The 19,896-nt window shown below is 40.0% G+C and overlaps 1 protein-coding gene across 4 annotated transcripts in view; it reads left to right on the forward strand.

Moving 5' to 3' along the window:
* dpys (dihydropyrimidinase) overlaps positions 1-19,896 on the forward strand; it is a 35,570-nt gene that overhangs the window by 11,464 nt on the left and 4,210 nt on the right. Inside the window, exons 1-9 of one of the 4 annotated variants that reach the window (XM_040117942.1) lie at positions 9,214-9,384; positions 9,482-9,735; positions 11,523-11,681; positions 11,952-12,131; positions 12,882-13,071; positions 13,449-13,605; positions 14,000-14,141; positions 15,056-15,198; positions 18,778-18,985. In XM_040117942.1, coding sequence (XP_039973876.1) covers positions 9,487-9,735; positions 11,523-11,681; positions 11,952-12,131; positions 12,882-13,071; positions 13,449-13,605; positions 14,000-14,141; positions 15,056-15,198; positions 18,778-18,985 — 1,428 coding nt within the window. In that variant the 5' untranslated portion in view covers positions 9,214-9,384; positions 9,482-9,486. The other 3 variants (XM_040117943.1, XM_040117945.1, XM_040117944.1) reach the window with 3 other exon arrangements.

Here is a 19,896-nt window from a genome sequence, read left to right on the forward strand (position 1 = left end):
TGATTTATAGTCTGATCAGCTCTTTTCTGCGTGAGCTGCATGATACTGCCTCACTCACTCTCCTTTAATTATCCCATCTTTTCCCTCTTTTTAAGAGCCCACTTTCATTTTTTATTCCTTTCACACAATCTTTATTTCTCTGGCTTTCTCACTGCGTCAACTTTTCTTCCTGTACCACACCCCACCTCCTAAACCCAGTGGATGCTTCCATCATGGGTTTGGTTAGAACTGTATCATCATCTTACCACTGGGAAGAGCAGGAGAGGGAGCTAAGGGAATGATAGCATCAAATAACTAAACATAACATAAAACAAAACTCCCCCTTCCCCTCCCCACTCTTTCCCTCTCTTGTTTCACAGTTTGGTGTGAAGGCAGGGGGAGATGTGCATTGGTGTGTTGAGTGGCACGATTGTTGCTGATTTCCACAGCTTCACTCAACACACTCCTGCTGAGTTAATAAATCTGACCTCTGCTTAATTAAAATAACAGACCATCCTCCACTGAGAAAAAAAAAGAGGCAGTTTGAGAATTATTCTAACTAATCACTAATTAAGACTGAGTAAAAACAACAAGAAACCTGTCAAGGAAGCTTTATCTATTTTTACAGTATATTATGGGGAAGGCGCAGCTGCATGTGGACACTCGGTCATAAGCAAAGAGAAGTTACAATTCCTCTTGAGGCAGCAAGGTTGCTGCTGCTCTGGTAAACTAGTAGAAATCTAGTCAAACTAATGCATAAATCCCTTAAAAAGAATAACCCAACAAGAAAATAATCACATTTACAAGTGCTTATTTAGGATCTGAGGGTAATGCACCCTTTTTCTGAGGAAAGAGTCAAGCATTGCTCCATTAATTTCTAATTTTGTAGTGTTGCTCTTTTGACCGAGTAAGGTGAACAGGGCATGAAAAACAGTCACAACATAATGATTGTGCTGTAATAACTGCATCTTCCGTCTAGTCTTGAATCTTGGCCCCTGCTGCCGTGAGGGCTGTAATTCTGTAGCAAGGAGTGTTAAGAGGATATCATTATCATGTGTTTACCGAGTAAGCTGCAGATTTGGTTAAATATAGTAGCATTTTTTGTTTCCTCTCCTTTTCAGTTTTGCATTAAAGCTGGGTCAAGCCGACTCCTCCCATGGCAATTCTTTTCAAACGGAGCTGCCAAAGCGCCTCCTCTGCCACAAATGTAGCCAATATCGATGCCATGCTCAAAAACTGATTGAAAAGAGACTTACATGTTTCAAAGCATGCTGGGAGCTGGGGGCCAGGCAAATGCCCAAAGTATTAAAGCTGAGATACTCACCAGAATGCTATAAAAAGGCAACATATGCCCACAGGTCCAACAGTGCACCAATCAATGCATGTAGACTGTGATTCTGAAGATTTTTCAGCAAAATCATTTTTGAAATTTTTTGTTATACTTTTATTTTTGTCCAAAAAAAAAAACTTTCTTCTTTGGATGGAAAAAAATATGCACAACACACTCATATTTTTTGCATTTTGAGATGAATAAATTAAGGTCACTTGCAATGAAATGTCAAAAGGATTTTTTTTTTCTTTTGAATGAAACTTTCATATTTTACTAATGATCTGATTTAATAGTCTGTGTCATTCTTTTCAGTTTCTCCAAAACCTCAGAAAAACCTTCATCTTTATATCAAACAAATCTGATTTTGAAGGACACAACAGAGTTGGTAAAAGAGTAAAAGACATGACACTGCTGACTAAGTTAATTTGACCAAAGTGTGATTTTGTGAATCCCATTTTATTCTGACATTTTCAAAGATCTCTTCAGAAAATATCAACAGCAGATTTGTGAAAAGAGATTTTTAATTAGTCAAAGCCAATGAGTAAGAAGTGTCTCGATTTTTGCAGCTAATATCCGTAGTTTATCAGAAGATGATAAAGAAGAAAAAACCCCATTCATCCAAATCCCCAAAGAGTCCCATTGTTATCTCAATATACTGTTCGTCTCTAAATCTGAGAACATAATAGAAATTCTGTGGTGAAGTGTGGCGCTGCGCACTACGTTTTGCATATTTATTCAGCTGTCATATCTATCTGAGCAGATCATCAGAGGAGATAAACTAAAGAGATGAGGGAATAATGGCTCTCGCTGAGAGGCTACAGAATGATACAAGCATATTCCTGAAAAACACCAGCAACTGGGTAAACACAAAATGCACTCTACAAAGCCATGCAATTCAAAATGAGCTGTGGTTAATGATGGTGATGATGGTGGTGACAATGATGATGAAGCTGCTGTGAATAAAATTTGAATGATGGAAAGTTTTTAAGAAGTAACAATACAAACAAAGCAGCGTTTCAAACTTTTTCTCTGCGACGGAAATAAGAGAACACTTGGACATCTTTTTGGCAGAATTCCTAAACAAGACTTTGAGAGCATACATTATTTACCCAATTATTGTACTACAGAAGTAATGCTGACCTGTCTGCATGCAGTGAGCATGCAGGCAGGTAAGAATTTATCCTTGAATAGATGCAGTGAGAATGGGTGAACGATGCTCTGAACAGCGGGCAACCTTTTTGGAAAATGTTCCTGAAAAGAACACGGCCCCTGACATTTAGTGAAAGAACCCTCTAAGGTCATGCCATTGATACCTCTTGTGAAAAACCGAATTAAACATTATCAGGGGAGCGAGGAGACACGCACACGACGTTGCCCTTGATTTGCACTAGATACATGCAGAAATCGCTTTTTAAACAGAATGTATTATATGTTACACTTGTTGGAAACACTAACCCTTTATTTCGCCGCTGCAACACTTAATAGTGGTCGATCCACAACTGAGGGTATCACGGGGACCCTTGTGTCATCTATCCCTCAATGCATATGTACGCCCACTCATTGAGGACAGTATAGGACAGTTAATTGAACAATATCCAGGAAGTGACAAGAGGACAGAGAGGAGAAACTCTGCTCAATGGTGCCATCTAGTGCTTCCTCAGGGCGACCCAGGACGAGCTCTCCAGTAAAAGCTCTCCCCTGCTACTGCTGAGGAAGTTTGGATAACAATTATCTGTTGTATTTGCATTAATGTGATTGCTTTGTCTGCGGACTCATCTGACTGCAATTATAAAGAGTAGCATTAAAACACTAATTAATTAACTCAATTGTGGGTAGATTGATTAATTCTAAACAAACATGAGATCGCAGTAAGCAAATGAGCTCTGGAGTGCCGATGCATCTGGGAGTGCTGCTGCAGAAGACATTTTGATTATCTGCAGACACATGTAGTTGCAAATCTTTTAATTAACACAAATAGAGAGTGGGAGTGAGTCGGTTGTGCAACTATCCTGCTTGTTACTTGTAATCATAATTTGGTCAGTTTTTAAAAGAATGAGGGTGTGAATGTGGACAGTGGGTTTGAGACAGTGATCGAGAGGCAGCTCAATTATTTCAAACTTGTGATGCGCATGTGTGCGGGTGTGCACTTGTGCACGTGCAGTATTGCGTGTCTATGTGTGTAACATAATGGGTCTTGACATTCAAAGTCATCACACAAAAAGAGATACTCAAATTATGATCAAAATAAAACAGACGGTCACATAAATCATCCGTTCACATGCTGGACTGGTGCCTCTGTTGCAGAACAATGAATCACTGCCTATCAATGGTAGAATCAAGACATAAGGGCTGTTATGAATACAAAAGGCTCTTCTTGTCATTGTTACATCCCAATACATATCACTTCCAGCAACATCTCAGAGATTTTGTTCAAATGTTTTCTAAGAATGGATAAACTAAATCTGAATGTTAAGAAAATAGAGTTAAAGTAGTGGACATGATAAAATCTTGACTGTCAGGTATCATGAAGCAGGTTTTCATTTTAATTCAGGTGACTTTTTATGTGTTTTAGTTTTAAAATGATTTTCCTTCATCGTACATTTCTTCTAGATCAAAGGTTTTGATGAAAAAATATCTCATTTTTCAGCCTAAATGCATGCATGCACCTTCAGTATCCATAAAAATCCTGAACTCCTGAACTAGATTTAAAAGGGAGCAGTCAGTCAAAGCTCCCTTTCTCACTGTGCTGTCAGCATCTGCACATGCAGAAAAGCCTAATCAGAGAGATACCAGTAAAGTGCATGTAATACTTTAGAGATTTAATGCAGTTTTTAATTGGATAGAGGCCCATTATTTTTCAATACAGAAGGGGCACTGAGGCACATAAAGCTCTTGAATATTTTTGCAAATCGTGTTCAACAGCATAATGATTAACCATGGCACTAAATTTGCCTCACAAAATGAAAAGCAAACTTCATGCAAGGCGTAATTTAATTGTTTCCCTTCACATTTTCTGCCTTCCATTGTTGGAAGCTTAACATTTTTAGAGTCTGCTTAACAGCTGCCTTCTGATGCTTGAGCTGCAACAATGTGACTGACAAATGTTTTGAAGTAGCTGCAGACTTCCTAGTGTCTTTGTAGGCAAAGTGTCAGGGAATCGTACATCACTTTATGTCACATTTGAAGCCTTATTACATGGATATGTTTTTTCATAACTCAAGGCTGCATAATACATCATACAGTTAGTCCCATACAGTACACTTAATAATGCATCTAATTTTTTTGGTTGGCATAACTCATAATCTCTTCTCGTTACTCTGAGAATCCATCCATAACGTTACATAAATATAACAGGTATTTTAAAATGACAAACATATTCCAAAATGGCCCAACCCTGTACTTAAGGTTTTTTTTAAAGCAAATGCACACCATATAACATCATACAATAATCTTTCTTAAATGAACATTAATTTATATATATCATATATATCACATAATTGTGTGAACATTTTCTGTTTGTACAATAATATATTTCAACAGTCACAACTCCAAGTCACTTTTCCGTTTCAACCTGAGGGGTACACTGCCATCTGGGTGCAATTACTGGTAATGCAATCCTGAGCCATTCACTTGTGCACATGAATATTCAGAATCAGAAAATGGACCAGAATGATGTCATTAGCCATGTATGCTCACACATATCTTACATGTACTGGAAAAACTAACACACAGAGGGATTTTTTTTTTTTTTTTAGAAACTAGGAAATAGGTCTAAAAATATAAATAAAATGAATAGCAAAAATGGGCAAGAAGGTGTAGAAACAGAGATAGACATGAAATATCTGTACAAACAACAATTCAGTGGCTACATGCACATGTGGTTGCACCAACATAGTGCATAAATCTAGACTGATACAATAAATCAAATAAAGAGGCTGTATGTACAACGCACAGCATGAGTGGACATTTTAAATGACATTTATTATGTGTACACCGTATATATACATATGTGTAATTGTAATAATCTTACAGTAATTGCAAGGTTATTCTTGTGCCTGCTTGTGCACAGTGCTCTATGGGTGCCTGCCAGACAGGAGAGAAGATCAAATAAGTTGTGTCATGGGTGGGAGGGGTGTGTACTGATTTTCCCTGTGTGTTTCCTGACTTGGTGGGTTTACATGTCCTGGAGAGAGGACAGGGCCTTCTCCTGCAGACCACTATCCTCTCTGCCGTTTTTTTTAACATGTTCCGAGCCTGGTTGTTGTTACTGGACCAGCAGGCCAGTGGTTGGACATGTTGGAGTGTAGGTTTGTCATAATATCAGATGAGGGCGACAAGCATTTAATCAGCATTTAATCAGGAGTTTGACAGAGGAAGAGGAGCAGTGGGGGGAGCACATGTCCTTGGGTTGGATGTATGTTTTCCTTTTACCTGATCATGTGACAGGTGGAGGCAGGAGGGGTGAATTGCAGGAGCTTATTTGGGTTGTTATTGGCTGTGTAGTGAGTTAGAGCAGGAGACGAGTGTCTGCATAGGCCAATGAAACCTACAGTAATAGAAGTGATCCAGTGTTCCAAGTAACTACCTCCACTTGGCCACTTTGATTGGCTCTGAACAGTGTGTCCCCAGCTTGCTCATACAGTCATGTCGGCTGTGTATTTCTAATAAGTTAGTTCATGCTTAATCAAGTTAGATTAAAGGAAAATAGAATGTAAAAATAGGATGCCTTTTAGTTGGACATAAATATAAGACAAGCAAGTCTGAAAGGTTTGGGTGAAATAAAATGTAGGCCAATTAGAAGAAGACAGGGGGAAAAGGAGAATCATGGATGATTTCTTTTCCTAGAAAGCCCTCCTTAGGCTTACCAAAAGAAAATAATTAAAACAGTTAGAGAGATGACAAAATGACAGATGTATAATCTAACTCGGATCTGTAGTACAGTATCTTTAACGCATATTTGCTGTCGGTGCAGTATGATGTGTGAAGTTTAGCACAAACACACTAAACAATCCTCTCCCTGCCTGAGCAGAGAGCACTGATAATCTGCCCGAACATTATCTTATGTCACGTTTTCTGCATGCTATGCCCTTCTAATGCCAGAGTTTTACCGTGTCAACGCTCGGAGCCGCACTCACCGAATTTCAGTTCAGTGGGGAAAAAAAAAACTGACATCTGTGTTGGTTCGTAGCGCATGGTAGAGGAAATAAAATGATAACAACAGCCTTCCTCTAAATCCAGCCGAATGGCAACTTTCCTCATTCAGCAACACAGAGACTTTTGAGGAGATGCCATTGCTGCCTCATTGGTTTTTTCACTCCCTCTGATTACTCCTCTCATCTTATGTAAATCCTCTTAAGTCACATGTTATTGTTTATTGCAACTGTGAAGGTTAGGTGTTCCTAAGCCCTGTGCGTGCGCTTATCTCACCAGCGCATGCATCTTTGTCTCTCCAATGTGTCTTGTTTTCGTAATACACTAATGGATGAGAAAAGTTGTCTGGACTGATGCGGTGCAGACAACCAATCCACTGCAGTAAAATGCTAATCTCTCCCAGTGGCTAACAACTCTTCATGAAAGAGAGGCAGTTGCATGCTCCAGGGATATCACAGCATTATCAGAAGCCTGAATGCGTTTTGGGGGATTTTTTTAAATAATAAATATAAACAATTCCAAAACACATTTTTGACCAGTCAGCTTGAGTTCTGTGGGGTGAATTTGTGTTTTCAGTTTGTCACCGAACTAGTGGTCGGGGTCACAAGTTTTCTGAATCATGATCGGTTCTCCCATGTTGGAGCCGAAGACCAGAGAATATGTGGGAATGTTCAGCTGGACCGTTCCCAGCAGACATTTTGACTTGTCATAGCAGGAAAGTCTTACTAATAATTGTCACTGCTACATTATTAATGTTGTTCTGAAACCTGTGCTTTTCCTGTAATGAAGAGTTGAAAGGTCTGTCATGAAAAAGGTCTATAGAGCAATGGAGACAAAAAGCCAAAATGTGCCATAACACAATGAAAATGACAAGGCCAAGGTGACATCCAGATGTTCACATTTCCATGACCTCTTAGCTTAAGGGGAATAGGGACAGAGAGTTCGTTACACTCAATAGGTTACTGTCTTTTTGCTCTTTTTGAGTTCCGTTTTTAGTGGGCATTTTATGAAAGTAGGTAGTGAAAAAGACTTTTAGTGGAGGACAGTTCAACTAACGGATCTTCTCTCACCTTTTCTGATGTGAGTGATTGCGTGTTATGCTCTAATTTCATAGTTTTAAAACGTGGTATTATAAGGTATGACGGCATTAACCCAATTTGTTTTTGTAGCATTTTTTGTTTGAATGTTGTAATTGTCTGTATTTTTGAAATTTTCCTCATTCTTTGTCTCATATACTTTACCCTCCATTTTTGTAGTCCATAAATAATGTAAGGCCACATTTCCCTTGAGTATTATGTCATGTCAGCCAGACACATTGCATTTGGGCAAATTACTGGGATGTTTATATACAGTATACTGTATACCTCAGTGTTCTTTCGTTCTGTTTGAGGGTCTATAATTGAAAGCCTGTATGAAATTACTCGGATTGTGCAGAATTTATTTTTGTTTTTTACATGTGCCTGCATGAAATCAGAGGCTAAAAGGGTATTCTAAATATTATGCATAGCAATTTCCTAAAATTCAGTTTTAATATATCATGTTACATCTGATTTAGATTGCCAACCTTGGCTTGCACAATAACTAGTTTGAAAAAACGTATGACCATTCTGTTGCTGCTCTTTTGTCACCTTGAGCTTTGACCCAGTTTCCAGCTCTTGGAATCCCAACTGTGATGCCAGTAGTGTTTTTGTGTTGAAACATTTTTAAACAGCTTATGTCTTTAAAATGTTCCATATTAAAATGTTTCCACAGTGATTTTTTTCGTAGCTGCCTGTATTAGATTCGACGACAGACACTAAAATTATAGGATGATTTTAGTCAAAACTTTTGTGCATGTCTATACAACATACAGTAGGTCAGCTGATGTAAATCACACAAACCACAGAACTGGCTGGTAACATGGTTCTTAGAGGTCCCAAAGGGCTAAATATGAACATTATATAACTCTAAATCCTAATAATTTCCTCTGAGTGTATTGGTTCACCTACTGTATATAGCTAAATATTGGTCCATTACAATTGTCCAGCTTTGACAGCTGTTCAAAGTGCACCAAAGCATTCATTGCATATCTACAATACCTCATCGACATTTGATTCAAAAATCACCTAACTACACCCATTATCTCTTTTTGTATGTATGGGTGTGTGTCACTCATGAAGCAGATAAGATGTTCACTCATGAAGAAATAACTATTGACATGTTAACTCAAGGACAACAAACGTGTAATCATATGTAAAGAAACAGGATGTACTTGTTCTGACAGACCTTTAATAAACAGGTTATGGGGAAATTGGTTTAAATTTGAACCTTCTTATTTTTTGTGGATGGGCTATTACATCATCGTTTCTACCACAGTACAAACAACCACCTGTAATTCTGTTTCTTGTGCATTTGTTGATGCGATCCTTTTCCTTTGTAAGAATAAACGTTTCTCAGAACACCATTGTGTTCAAAACGTGTCGTCGTCAGTGAGTGGTACTGGACTCAGATGTCCACACTAGTTTTGGACTGTGCCAAGTTGGACAGTATTTTGACCCTGGCGCTGTCGCCGTCATGCCTGGTTACAGGCCACGACTGTCTTACAATTGGCCTCTGACAGAAACATCAAAAAGGACAGCTCTAATCTTTATAGACCTCTTGCCTCCTCCTCTGACTGATGACCTACTTACAGAACCCTTTTTGGCAAGTCAGGTCTTGGTTTTTTTTTTTTTGTTTTGTTTTTGAAAACGGGTTGGATGAGCACAAACTGTTAACTGACGCAGGAAAAAATGTGCGTGGGAGCTGCCAAGTTACATGCACATCAGCGTGAAGAGGGCGGCGTCTGACAGGGGAAAACTGCATATTATGCAGGGGCTGAAAGCTGGACAGCCTCTTGTCGAGATTGCTACCGCACCTGCACTTTGGAGTTGCCCGACACAACTCCGGTAAGTTTCAGCACACGCAGACGAGTCCCCGGGCGCATCTGCGGCCACCTTCGTACCGTGGGCGCGAACCCTGGCTCTTCTTTTTTTGTGTGCACAGCAGGTATGGAGCCTCGCGGGATCCTGATAAAGGGAGGTAAAGTTGTGAACGAAGACTGCTCCGTCATCGGCGACGTCTACATTGAGAATGGGAAAATAGCCGAGGTTGGACTGAATCTTCCGGTCCCAGCGGGAGTGCGAGTCATTGATGCCACCGATAAACTGGTGATGCCTGGGGGCATCGACACGCACACACACATGGAGCTGGCCTTCATGGGCACCAAGGCGGTAGATGACTTCCATATTGGAACTAAGGTGGAGACACTTCGTTTTTGTTGCATAAAAATGTGTCCCGTCAGAATGAGATCTGATCCCAAGTCCCCCTGCATCCTGTCCATTATGAGAGGCTGATGAGACTGGCTGGCTGAACTGGAAAGGTGGTTTCATCCAAACATCGAGCTGAATTATCATGTTACATGCGAAACTAAAAGTTTGTGACATTGTCACAGTGTGGACACAGTCTACCAACTGATAGTTTTCATTCTAATGAAACAAGTAACAAGTTTTATCATCTCTAAGAACCACTTTCTCACTGTGGAGTATACATGCCCAACAGTGCTCGAGGGAGTACTCGGATCTTTGACTTGGACTTGTAAAAGAAATGGTCTTTTACTAGTCGAAGTCATGCATTCAAAATTTTAAGTGAGGGAAATTCCAAAAAAAATTAGCATCAAAATGTACCAGAAGCAAAAGTTTTAATAATGTAGAGTGGCCCATTACAAAATAGTGTATGTTAGTACTGATGCATTAATGTGTACTTCACTTTCATGTTGCAGCTGGTAAAGGTGTGGCTGAGTTTAGATTGATGGGTAGCTTGTTAATTTCTCCCAAGGGTCAATAAAATCTTATCTTAATCATCATTTAATTTCTGATTATATTTTGTATTAATAATCTGAAACTGCAGACTGCCTCCTAACTAAAGGAAATATATTTTTTGAACAAAGAACCTTAGAAGTCCATACCACTTTCCCTCAGAGTTAGTCAGTTATTCCTTCTGTTATTGTGTCCACCCTTTGCCAATCACCGTTTAACGGGCAGCCATACAACTGAGTCATAATAAATCAAATACCAATTAGTAGTATGTGTCAGATTTATTAGAAGTATGCCAATCACGTGTTGTAAAACTGAGGTGTCAGAGCAACATGAAGCAGCTTACAGAGGCCAGAGAGTCTGAATGTCTCAGTCACAAACCTGCAAAATGAAGTGATGTGGCAAAGGGAAAGGTGACAAAATGTGTTGCCATCACAAAAGATCCTCAACAACACCAAATAATAACACCTAAACCACAGTCCTCAATAATGACCATCATTCTGAATGAAAACTTGTCAAAAGCCCAACTTTATAAGATTTGTTGCAGGCCTACTCTGTTAGATTGTTAGTGTTTTCCCACCTCTCTGGACATCCCAGGGAATTATCTGGCAGATAAAACTTGGAAATGAAGGTTCTGTTCTCAGATCCTGTATGTTGTACACTGTGTTACCAAAATCATGAATGAAGAGAGGCTGCCACTGTTTTATCTGAAATATACATGAAAGTTTTTTTTTTTTTTTTTTCTTACCAGAACTCACTCATCCACTGATGTGGATCTGATCAGGGGACAGTGTTACTCGGTGTCATTGATTGCCTTACTGGTCTGCACTCTTGCACTTGATATAGGTCAACAGTTGCGTTACGGTGATTGACACTCTTATTGGGACATGTCTACTCAACACTGTGCGCTGATAAGGATGCCACAGGTTACTGCAATATGTTGAGCGGTGTGACCAGTTGTGTCTAACATCTGTACTCTGAACATCGTACTTGTTTTGACAGATACTTTTGATTGTCTTCGGTTAATGTCCTGTCATCGATTAATATTTTCGTCCAACTTTGATCAAAAAATCAGTTCTGAAAGATTTTTCAGGCCTTCTTCTAAGCCTCCTCACAAAGTAAATTATCCCACAGAAATCAGACAATTCTTTACATTATTTGATCTGTATTTTTAGACTTTCTAAAGTTAATCTTTAACCTATGTCTGTGCGGCAATGTGTATGTTTTGTCAGGCGGCTATAGCAGGAGGGACCACGATGATCCTGGACTTTGTCATCCCCCATAAAGGCAAATCTCTCCTTGAGGCCTATGACTGCTGGCGTAATACAGCTGACTCCAAAGTTTGCTGCGACTACTCGCTGCATGTTGCTGTCACATGGTGGAGTGACAAGGTGAATGAGCAAACAATTGTAATTTTAAAAAAATTCAATTAAAAAATAAACTTTTTTCTTTATGTTTGAAATATTCCAAAGAAATCTGGGTCAGAAATGGCACCACACAGAAGTGTCTGTTAAGAATAAAAATGTCAAGGATTTGGATTTGAATTGTGTTAAAGGAACCAATTTTTGTTATTTTCCTCTCTCATTCAGAGGGAGGCATGAGAATCGAGGTTATTCAGAGCTATACCTCCATGTATTTCTGCAAACCTTTTCCTTCACCAGGTCAAGAAAGAGATGGAGATTCTGGCCAAAGAAAAAGGCGTAAATTCCTTCAAAATGTTTATGGCCTACAAAGATGTGTTCATGCTGCAGGACTCAGAGCTTTATGCTGCCTTCTCCCAGTGTAAGGAGATTGGAGCTGTAGCTCAGGTGCATGCTGAGAATGGAGATCTGATTGCAAAGGTTAGTATGAGCAAATGTGACATCATATTTATAAAGTGTTAAAAAAAAAACACTTTATGGTCAAGCATATATCAGTGATCAAGCAATATCAGTAACTATTTGATAAATGTGATCATGTAGAAACTGGTGTTCGTTTTTCTCAGCATGGACAGTGACACCAAACTTGTGCTCAAATCTGAGCAAAAACAAACTTAATATATCAGGTAACATAGTGAACACATTACACACACACACACACACACACACACACACACACAGGATTGTCACTAGAATAGACCCTTTTCCACCACAGATATGAAATCATTTCCATGCCACTGGCTTTGTTATGGGTCCTCCTCTTATTTTAGCAAAGGCACCAGTGTAATTAATACTATCAGTAATGCCTGATTAGGTGTCCCATAGTTAATTTTACTATGCACACTTGTGCTTTTCCAGCTACAATACGACAGTCAAAATGTCTGCCATGAAATGGGCACGTCATGTCATGGCAGCAAATCACCACTAGGGAGTAGCAAAAGCTAGGAGAGCAACTCGTGGCTCTTGTGGTGGGGGACACATTATTCTTGCTGCCCATGGGAAGTGTGCTAAATGTATAGTTAGAATCAATATGGATTGTCAGACTATTTTTAGGCACTGCTTTAATTTGCTGGCTTGATGCACTGCATTTTAGCCACAGATACTGTCCTGTGTTATTCCACCATCTCATCTAACCTTTATCCCTCCTTGTTGTCCCCGCTGGGACTCCGACAGGGGGCTGCGAAGATTCTGGCCATGGGCATCACGGGGCCCGAGGGCCATGAGCTGTGTCGGCCGGAGGAGGTGGAGGCTGAGGCCACCCAGAGAGCCATCACCATCGCCAACATTGTCAACTGCCCGCTCTATGTGGTCCATGTCATGAGCAAATCTGCCGCCAAGGTGGTGTCTAATGCACGCAGAGATGGTGAGTGTGAGCTTACCACCACCTGCTGTTTAAATAGAGTAGGGCAAGGGTGAGAGATGATGGGTGTGTGTATGTCACAGTGTTTTTTTAAGTTATATTAGGATACACTAGTATACAACAGCAACAGTATATGTATATATATCTGTGTATATATATAGATCTCTCTCTCTCTCTCTATATATATATATATATATATATATATATATATATATATATATTATATATATATATATATACGTATATACAGCAGAATTCAGCACTTTCCCTCATGTCTTGGTGGAACAGCCTCTGAAACAAAGAGAAATATTTAACAACTGTAGTTTAGCCAACTGTTTTGTTTTTTGTTTTTTTTGTTTGTTTTTTTTCTCTCTCTGCAGGTCGTGTGGTGTTCGGGGAGCCCATTGCGGCAGGGCTGGGAACAGATGGTACCCACTACTGGCACAAAGAGTGGGCCCATGCTGCTGGCTTTGTCATGGGTCCTCCCCTAAGACCTGACCCCAGCACACCTGGATACCTTATGGACCTGCTGGCCAAGTAGGTGGAGCTGAAAGTGTAGCAGGGCGCATGGTGTTAACAAACCCACCCGATAATGATGTAACAGAAATGCTTGTGAAAATAACAAACTCAAACTCAAATACATCATTGAGTTACACCCAAACTTAGTTTTAAATATGTGCTGTAATGTGTATTTTCTACATTTGAGCAATTGTTTTTTGTGAAAGTGTAGAAGGGAGACAGAGGAAAAGACGCTGAAGCTGACATGGCCGTGTAATACGAGCGAGAATTTGTGCGAAAAGGTTAACTTGCATACAATCTGAGTCTAAAGAATGTGTCGGTAATTGTTAGTGTCATTTGTTTGTATATATTCATTTCAACATTGACTCTGTCCTTCATTCATACCTTCTTATTTCTCTGTCAATTGTGCTAGCGATGATCTCAGTGTGACGGGAACAGACAACTGCACCTTCTCTGTGTGCCAGAAGGCCCTGGGTAAAGACGACTTCACCAAGATCCCTAACGGGGTGAACGGTGTGGAGGACAGGATGTCTGTCATCTGGGAGAAAGGAGTGGTGCGTCCAAATAATATAACTTCTCTTTATCAGACATTGTTCATTACTGAGATGTAGGTCTGAACTGCAGTAGGGTCTGTTAAGAGCTCTTACGCAGCTTCTTGTCATTATCCTTGCAATTACGCAGTTTGCAAGGATGTGGCAGTAGGCAAAATAAAAAGATTCATAGAAGAGGACAAATGGCACCATAAAGAAATTCATTTATTTTTAACTTAAAAGTCCCTGTTTCCATGTATCTTATGTCATCTTGATACTTCTTACTGTGATGCATAGTCAAGGCTGATTACCCATTGTGTGTCGAGGCCAAATTTTGGGGGAATATGAATAATTTAGACACAATCAGACTCCTACAGCATGGGAACCAGTTTTGCTGATATCAAATCTGGAGGATTTGTCATGCCTTGGGGCCCTATATGCCTCTACAAAACAGTGGGCAGGGGCCCATTGTACATTTTTGACTCCCTATTGTCCCATGTACTTACACTACATGAATTTATATCTTAAAGTTTAAAGTCAGACTAAGAATGCATTTACCCCTTTAAATGAATGGAATCAAATTATTCTACTCTTCCCATATTTGTTTCAGCTGAAATACAAGTTTTGTTTTCTTTTTTCTACAATACAAACAAAAAAGGCAATAAACTCTTGCAGCTGCAGAATGCAGACGTTGCATTTTCTTGCCATTGTTGCGAGGGCAGTGTTTCAGCCCAGTCACCCTAAAGCCACTGGAAAGTTTCACACATGCATCAGTGCTTACAAATCACACATTAGATAACAGTTTGGCAGAAATGAGCTGCTTGCTGCACAGTTAAGCACTGACTTTTTGTCTGCTAATTCTTGTTCTTGTATATTGTTTGTCATTCACTGTGGCCCCCTTACTCTAACTGGGTGCTTTGTGCGTTTCATCCCCTCAGCACAGCGGCAAAATGGACGAGAATCGATTTGTAGCTGTCACCAGCAGCAACGCAGCAAAAATCTTCAACTTCTACCCGCAGAAAGGACGCATTGCCAAGAACTCAGATGCTGATTTGGTTATATGGGACCCAAAACTGACAAGGTGAGGACCCTGACTCGGGCCATTCGGCAGATTGGGGGCAAAGCTTTTTAAATACAGCAGGAGAAAAAAGATCTCCGATACTGTGTGTGTACAGTTTAAAATGTATATGACTGTAATGCATGTTCAGAATGCTCTCTTATCTCTCCACATTAAGTCAGACATTTCTACCAGTGCTCTCAGCGTCTTCAATTGCGGAGGGTGCTGCTGAAACACTGGGAAGTATGTCCTCAGGGTGGTTTTTAAGCCTCGCAGCAAGTCACGCAGGCTATAGATACAGGCGACTAAAAAGAGAACTGATGTATCTTTCATCTTGTGCCACCTCAACACACGCACACGTAAGCTGATTACGTCTGTGTTCCATCCAAACGACAGAGTATGTCATCACTTATCTATAGCTGCAAATTAAAGCATAACACAGTTTACACATTCATCAGTCAGTTAAAAAAAGACTGTTGGAATGTTAAATTACTTTCCGTGTATGTTCATTTTTTGGGAAGGCTTCTAACACACTTACATAAGCTAGATGCACAAAGCATCAGTGGGACGAGGCTGATGGGTCATAGTGAGGATCTTAAAGATGACGAGTATTTCACGTGGGAGGTAAACCAATTTTCATAGTATAGAACACACACAGTATTGGGGCTATTTTCAGTAACTGATCATGTGATTGTTCCTTTGTGTTTTTCTCATTATCCTCACAAAGTCCTAGATAAGGAGTGGAGGACAGTATGCTGCACTGTGGAGCACATGCACAGATGCAGGTACAGAGGACAGTTTGCACTCCAGTAGCTCGCAGACTGTAGCACATTCAGACTTACATAACCCGGAACAGCACTGCGCTGCTCTGTTTGCTGGAGAATCTGGGCTGAGCCCCTCAGGGAAGTCACTAACCGCTGATTTGGATTGGAGAAGACCACATTGCACGCTGGTGTAATTTGCTGTAAATGAATTCACTGGTAACGCAGGAGAAGCTCGTGCGAGGCCTGAGACTTTCACAAGTATTACTGTGCAGGAGCACAGTTTACGATCCTCAGGCTTGTTATCCCTGGACATTACCTGTTTCTTTCACCATTTATGTGTGATCTGTCTTTACCATGTGTGCATATCTGTGGATGTTCTAATGCTTTTCAAGCATGAGAGCACCTCATGTTTCATTGCTGCGGCCGTGAATTCATCTGTGAAACTGCGTAATTAATTGCCCTCAGCGCAAATCTCGCTTCACAACATCCGGGACCAGGGGCCACAAACAGTTGCATAACCAGAAACGCCTAGGAAGCTCAGTCAGTTGCCTTGTGTCTCATAATTGGGCTACTTAAATAATGAGGACACGTTTGGTTTTTGTCAGTGCACACTAAGCATGGTGTCTGGCTTTACAAATCAACAGGAAATGTGTGTTTGTGAATGGGGAGAAGAAAAAAAGACATTCAGTGTTTCAACTGGCTGAGTCAAATTTATTTCACTGTTCCCAACTGATTTAGTCTTTCAGTCAAATAAGTTTTATATGTTAGACATCATCAATCTGTGCTGTGTAAAGCTTTTGATTATCTTATCATGACATGTTGTAACTGACTTCCCCTCTGAGAGATTTCTACATTTTCCAAAAAGACCTTCAGCAACACTGATGAGAATGTGCTTCAAACTGCTTTAATGTTGTGGCGCCGCTTTATTTGAAGCTCCATTTACAAGGAGTTTAATGAATAGTTATAGTAACACACTACAATGTAGTTGTATGCAGGTGTAAGTGTTTATGAATCTATTTGTGGGTGTTCATAAATGAAGGCTGGGGTATGAACAGATAATGAATGACAATATAGAAAAACGCAGTTGTTATAATATGAAATAGGTCTTCATAGGAGAAGTCAGAATTTTTGACAATAATGGCTATAATCAATATTTTTATATTAACAATGGATCACATGTCTACTTGTATATGAAAAGGAACACTTGCATTGATGAACGCACAGAGAATTATCACCTGACTGTGGTTTCCCTCAGGTCTACAGCGTGTTTTTGCATCTTTCAGCTCATCGTTTTGGTTTCTCCAGCTGCAATTTTTCTCTCCGCTTTGGGTTCGCTGCTTTTCCAGTGTCGTTTTCGGTCGGAGCAGGCAGCTGTTTCCAGCAAAAAAGCTCTAAAACCCCGCTGTACACAACCTGCCCAGCACCACATAGCAGACACGCAAACTCGAACACTGTACAGCATTTACAGATAAAAAGCAAGGAACTTGTTCTCAGGAGCCAGTGTAGAACAAAAACAGAGCTGAAGGGATAGTTGAAGTCAGACTCACATTCACCAGGTGGACAGAAGCACAGCTCCAAATGGATGCTAATGTTGCCCCCTATCTGCTGGATGTGTGGAAACTATTTGTTAACAAGTTTGCCATATCAAGAAACAAGGTTTAATAAGTCAGGGTTGTGTTAAGCTTTTTTATTTTGCCACCGAGCTGCCAAAACTTTACTGTGATAACAATACATTTTACAAGCTGATCATATGTCATGTAGATAAAATCTTAATACAGTTATTATAGCTGTCAGAGCATGACATAGCGTAACAATACTTAGTTACATTACAGCACTGGTACCATGTGGTTGGAGACAACAGCAGTAGCATAGTACAAGCAAGGGTGTTAAATTCTGAGTTTTCCCTAAATCTTGAATAAAGCCATTCCTGCCATAGATACATTTACCACGAGTGCTTTTAGACAAATTATTTGAATTATTTGAATCATGTCTGCCAGTAACTCCATACTGGCCATGATTCAAATAATTTGTTTGGGTGGAAACCTGAAAGGGGTTTCTGTTTTGTGTCTACATCAAAAATCATTCATAGCCAAGATCCCACTCCAGCCTGCGCAGACAGTGTTGTTTTATCAGGATAATGGCTATGCTGCAATATCATTTGGCAGTGCTCATACAGCAGCCTGAAGACCGATGCCACAATAATGTAATAAGCAGCACTGAAAATGTTGAGGTGCCTTTTATCTTGTTCAAGAAGGGTTATGTGCTTAGTAAGCGTTTTAGAGAAGAGAGCATCGCATGAGCAAATGCTATATAGAATGCATTATATCGCTTGTTGCTGCACAGTAAGCGAGCCGCAGTAACTTGATGTTGTGTATGAGTACATCTTGGCCTGATTCAGTCAGTTTCGGATTAGAACAGAATGCATTAAGACTTCACGATAGGTTTGTGTTTTCTTTTTTCTCAGCTTGGTATTCAGGAAGCATGTGGCGATTACCTCACTTATCACAGGGCCTGCATGTGATCAGGAACTGACAGGGACCGTGTACCTGCATAACAGCGTGTACGGCTTATTTTTGACATTTCAAATGAACATTTTACTGATAATACATCTGCGTTTTTAATTAAGGTTTTGAATACTGGACATTTTGCTTTATTGTTATATTCCGACTTTTACTTAAACCTTCAATAACTGAATATTTTGGCCACTTGGTGGATAAATGAAGAGGCTTAGAAAACAACACTGACATAGTAAACCTTATGAACTGCAATGGCAAACGATGGCAAAGTAGTTTCCTACAGCTGTTTGCAAACCTGTGGTTGTATCTTTGTGTCTTGGTAGGAAAATATCAGCCAAGACCCACCACCAGGCTGTGGACTACAACATCTTCGAAGGCATGGAGTGCCACGGTGTCCCTGTCATCACCATCTCCAGGGGCAAAGTGGTCTATGAGGAAGGGCGCCTGACGGTGTCACCAGGCCAGGGCAGATTCATCCACAGAAAACCCTTCCCCGAGTTTGTTTACAAACGAATCAAGCAAAGGGAGGAGGTCAGTCACGCCCCACAAGTTTCAGTGCTAGTTCGTAAACTGTTGCAGCTACTGCTGCTCTCCTTAAACCACCTGCTCCAAGGCTGTGTCCAAAATCACTCTCTATTTGCTCCTTCTTGCAAAAAATTAGCTTTCAGTCATTTTATTTAAGTGTGAAAAACAGAGTGTGATTTTTGAAAAAACAACAGAAAAAAAGGGCAAGGGAAACGATATGGAGTATCAATAACACATGTAATACTTCTAACAGTATATTTTGAAGAAAAAGCTATAATCAATATTTTTATATAAAAAATGGATTAGATAACTATGCGTAATGGGTGGCACATAGTGACAAATATACAAAGAACATACAAAGAATTCCCAAGTCTGCCGTTCCCCTAGCTCAGCTCTAAGTTGCATTTTAGCAGGTCAAAGCAGGCAGCTATTTTCAGTGACAAATCTCTAAAAACCAAACGACAGAAACAGTTAGAAACTAGCAAGAGAACATAGCGGAGCATTTCCCAGCTGATATTTCATTCGGGAGTTATTGTAGACAAAAAACAGAGCTAAAAGGAGAGCGAATATTGGACTCACTTTTGTCAGGTGGAAGAAAGCAAATTTCCCAAATGGTTGAGCTACAGGGAATAGTGAATGATACACTGAGGGTGTGATTTTGACATAGCCCATCTTTAACATTAGCTAGCTAAATGTCTTAACTAATAATGCAAATGTATCATTTCTGGTTCTTAAAGCGAGCATCATAAATGAAACATAGTGGACACTGGACAGACTGCGTTTCACCGTAAAGCATCTTTCAGAGGACTGAAATTACGATTTTGTTCAATTCGAAGCAACCAGAACCTGATAAGGAACTGGTTGCTTCAAATGGAATAGTACTGTACACAAAGACTGTACATAAAGGTCAAATAACA

This window comes from Xiphias gladius, chromosome 22, assembly GCF_016859285.1.
Source record: "Xiphias gladius isolate SHS-SW01 ecotype Sanya breed wild chromosome 22, ASM1685928v1, whole genome shotgun sequence".
NCBI classification, from domain to species: domain Eukaryota; kingdom Metazoa; phylum Chordata; class Actinopteri; order Istiophoriformes; family Xiphiidae; genus Xiphias; species Xiphias gladius.